The following is a 4,339-nucleotide window of genomic DNA, read 5'->3' as shown; positions in this document are numbered from 1 at the left end:
GAGGGGGAGAAGGGTGGGAGGAGGGAGGAAGGGTGGGAGGAGGGGGAGGGAAATGGGAGGCTGGGAGGAGGTGGAAACTTGTTTTTTTTCCTTTTCTCAATAAAAAAAAAAGAAAAACAGATAGTCTGTTTTTTTAAAAAAGAAAAAAGAAAAAATATTTTTATTAAAATAATTAAAACTGGCCTTCTATATCTATCTTCTTCAGGCTCAATGAGCTCATCAAAAGAATAACAGAAACAAACAAAACTCAACAGTGCCCCTCTAGGTGTCTAAACTCAGGTCTATTGGTTTTCTTAATGTCATTCTTTCCCTTCAGCCCCCTTCCTGCAAGATCCTTCCATCATATCTTCCATCATATGCCATTATCCCACATAATGTCACTGTGGAATCTGAAAAATCACTTTTCTCAAGCAGAAACAACCTAGTTCCATTGCTTGTCTTCCTGAAAGAAACATGTATATGTTTGGTCAGGGAGCATGCACAGTGGGCAATCTGCAAAATTATACATGAAGGCTATGTGCCTTTTGCACTGAATTTTTAAGTCCCATTTGATATTTCTTGTGATTCAAGGATGTGAAGGGTTAAATCAGGCTACAATTTGGTAAATACAGGCTTCATTCAGTATAGACTGTGTTGCTGACTCAGACAAGCCTTTGACCTGATCAATCTGTGCTTGTCAGTTTCCCGAACTGTGAAGTAACAATACCCATTTTCTTGCATTTCTACTGGAGAAGACTGAAAGGATGCATTTAAACTTCTTAGGGTAATAATGACCAGTTACAGCCCTTTTACTCTTCAAACTTGGGTCTCAAAGAGTATGGGTAGCCGAAGTCTGTTTTCATTAGAACCCATTTTGAAAGAGAGCAAGTTTCTTTGAACATTTTACAACTAAACTCATATCTGCTTTACACTGTCAGCCAATACTTCTCTATCTGTAGCTAGTCTTATACAAGAAAATCTTATTTTATAGCTTTATAGGTCTTTTCATATGTTGAGTCTCTGTAAAAGTCACCGAAGGACAGAATCCATCTCATTTGACTCTATTCACACCTTCTGCGTGTAAAGTTTCCAAAGACTTGCTGATTGAAGAGATCCATGAGGGGGTATGAAAGGAGAAACAATAGGAGACAATACATGGTTAGACTTCTAATGCCACATATGACTTATGGTGGAAGCTTGGGTAGTAGCTTCAGCTTCCTAAGATTCGTTTTCCTCTTTTTGGAAATTTAGGATATCAGCTCTATGGTGACATTCATGTGAATAGTATTTCTGCAATAGCAACACAATAGCCACAGAATGGAGGCATTTGTTTTCAGGGAGCAAAGTCCAAATCTGTGTCTATTGCATAAGAAGGCATTACTTTAGTCAACTTATGAATACTTTCCATAGCAAAGAATAACTGTCTCATGGAAAACTGGACTGGAGGGGGGTCATAAAGATATATCAAGTCCCACTTCTGATATTATGGATAGAAAAGTTAAGGCCCCCCAAAGGTGGACATTTTCTTAGGTTCCATAAGACATCAAAACTTGACTTTGGGTTGTTGTTAGGCTCTTACCTGTCCAATTCTTCATCCAAAGGTTGGTAGTTAATCTCATAGCACTCAATTCTCTTAAGAAAGTCTTCCAAAACCTTTTCTTTGTCACAGTCTATGTAATCAGGGCTGCCAAGTTTCACTTGCTGTGAGAAGGTGGGAAGAAGATAAATGTGGGGAAATAGAGACTCTGACATTGTATTTGGAAAGGGCCCTTATAGACAACTGACTACCATACACCACATTACAAAGGCAGGGAACTTAGTTTGAACAAGGGTTTTGCCCAAGTCAAAATTAGGCAACCAAAGAGGAGCTGGGCTATATTTTACAATGTGTTTACTCCCAGTGCACATATTGCTTAACAGCATCTATAAGAGACCAGGAAAACTGTGATGAGGAATAAGAATGAGATATTTTGACTTTATATCATAGAGACTTTCATGTATTTACTCACTGCTGAGAAAACAGGCATGTTGTAATTGGCTTTTATAAGACTGGCATCTCTTAATCCTCCAACATCCACCTTTTCTTCTTTTTTTCCTCATTCCTCCACTTAATCACTTGAGCCTACATGGAATCTCACTTGCTAGCAGAAACTAAGCTTCTCTAATCTTTTTTCTAAATAGACAATCTCTTTTGCCTATGTTCACTACAGCTTTGTGACTGATTGCTGGTAGCCAGAAAGATATCTTCTTAAATTTCAGTTCATTATTATTTTATTATTATTATGTGCATGTACATGTGTATGATATTGTGTTGGGAGACATATGCAGGTCACAGTGAGTATGAGGACAACTTTGTGGAGTCAGTTCTCTCCTTCCACATTTATATGAGTTCTGAGGATTGAACTCAGGTCATCAAGCTTGTGACTGAATCATCTCACTAGTCCCAGAAGAATATTTCATTCATTTATTTATTATTTCTCCAACAAGGATATTTATAACACACACATTTGACAATGGGACTCTCCTCTTTAAACTCCTTCACCATTTCCAAGTGTCTTTTAGGACAAAGTATTAGCTATTTTAGCAAATTAGATCATGACAAGTCCAATTGCCTTTTCACTACCATCCCTTATTGCTCTCATATTTGGACACTCATTTTGCCTTTTCAGATCCAAAATACTGATAGTTCCCTGGATATATTATATTTAGTGTATTTTATTCCCCATTTAAATTCTTTACTGTAGAGAGCTGAATGGAGCCACACCTGATAATCAGCTCCTAATATTGGCTAAGGCCTGATCACTCAATGATTGTCAGCTGCTTGCATATGCGTGAACCTATGGGCAGTGCCCACCTGGCAATCCAGGGTTGGCGGCCCGAGCCTTTTTAAGGGCTGGGAGAGGTTTTGCCCGGAGAGAGAGAGAAAGAGACACAATTGTAAAAAAGGTCCTGAATAAACTGCTAGCAGGAAGAGCTCTGGTGTCGCATCATCCTTGCTGGTCGAGGTAGAGCCGCGACACTTTACCTGCAAAAACTCCTATGCATTCAACAGGATACTGCTGTTACCTCCACTTGGAGGTCTTCCATGGCATTTCCCCGCACATGCAAGATTGACCCTTAACACTGTGTTCTTACAACCTTCTCTTTCCCTTTACCTCATCTACAATCCTAAGGGATATATATCTGTCACTGTCCCTAACTAGACTGCGAGTTCAAGAAAAGGGCTTTCATTGTTTCTATATCTTTAATGCCCACATTAGCTATTCAGGTGTACAGTTTCTCCTGAATCAATAAATGGATGGATAATTGGGTGGATGAAGAGGAAAAAGATTTGAACATGCTAAATATCCCAAGAGATAAAAATAAGAGCAATGTGTAGAAGTTACAGGGAGACAAATTTTACTTTGATTAGGCTACACTTTTTAAAAAGACAATGACTATTTGTTACTATAGGTATGGACAGAAATATAGACAAATACTTAGCTGAGATTTTAAGTGGTTGGTGAAAGGTTGAAAGAGATGGTCTTTAAGGTCTCTTATGGTCTTAAGCACCAGTAATTTAAGGGACAGAGAACAACAAAGGTTTATGAGTCTAATTCTAGTTAATAGGCTAAAAGCAATGATTATGATGTGAAATGTGGGGCACAATACAGAATATTGACTTTTGAGAAAGACAGCCATGGCAGGTTGCATTCCTACTTCCATCTGTACCAGATCTGTACCAGTCTTTGCCAATTTAACTCTTTGAGCCTCAGTTTCTCTTCTAAACAAACATGCAGGTTTGTTGGGAAAAAAGAAGTCAAGCTTAGTGTTCGATGCATTCTAAGAGCTCTATATATGAAGTTTTCATCTAACTTTATGGGAACACTGTGGCAAGCAAGGAAGTGCTTCTTAGACAAAGTAGAAGGAGCATCTCAGAGAGGAAGGCTTTAAGTTTATAGTTGTCTTTTAGGAATGATCCAAGCCTAAGACAGAATAAGGAAGATTGAGGGTAGGGGGGATGACTTAGTGGTAATGAGCTTGCCACACAAGTATGAGAACCTAAGTCTGCATCCCCCAAACTCACATAAAGCTGGATGTGGTGGTGTGCATGTGTAATCACAGAGTGCCTATTGTGAAATGAGAAGTGGAGACAGGGGGATGTTTTAAAAGCTTGCCGGCAGGCTAGCTTGGCAAATGCAACAGAGAACAAGAAGAGACCCTATCTCAAACAAGGTGGAAGGTGAGGACTAACACATGAAATTATCTTCTGATCTCCACATACACACCATGGCATGTGCATTTCACATTTTACACATTTCATACACAAACACACACATGATGTATGTGTGTATATATGCACATACATACATGTAGATTT

General features: G+C 38.8%; 1 protein-coding gene across 2 annotated transcripts in view; it reads right to left on the bottom strand.

Annotated features, from left to right (window-relative positions):
* Nucleotides 1-4,339, bottom strand: part of Pfkfb1 (6-phosphofructo-2-kinase/fructose-2,6-biphosphatase 1) — a 70,525-nt gene that overhangs the window by 22,462 nt on the left and 43,724 nt on the right. For both annotated transcript variants that reach the window (XM_013350641.2, XM_005358869.3), the window contains one exon: nucleotides 1,559-1,680. In XM_013350641.2, coding sequence (XP_013206095.1) covers nucleotides 1,559-1,680 — 122 coding nt within the window. The remainder of the gene's footprint in view (nucleotides 1-1,558; nucleotides 1,681-4,339) is intronic.

The sequence above is a fragment of the Microtus ochrogaster genome, chromosome X (assembly GCF_000317375.1).
Source record: "Microtus ochrogaster isolate Prairie Vole_2 chromosome X, MicOch1.0, whole genome shotgun sequence".
NCBI lineage: Eukaryota > Metazoa > Chordata > Mammalia > Rodentia > Cricetidae > Microtus > Microtus ochrogaster.
Note: the sequence above shows the minus strand (reverse complement) of the source record. Positions and strands in the feature narration are given on the sequence as shown.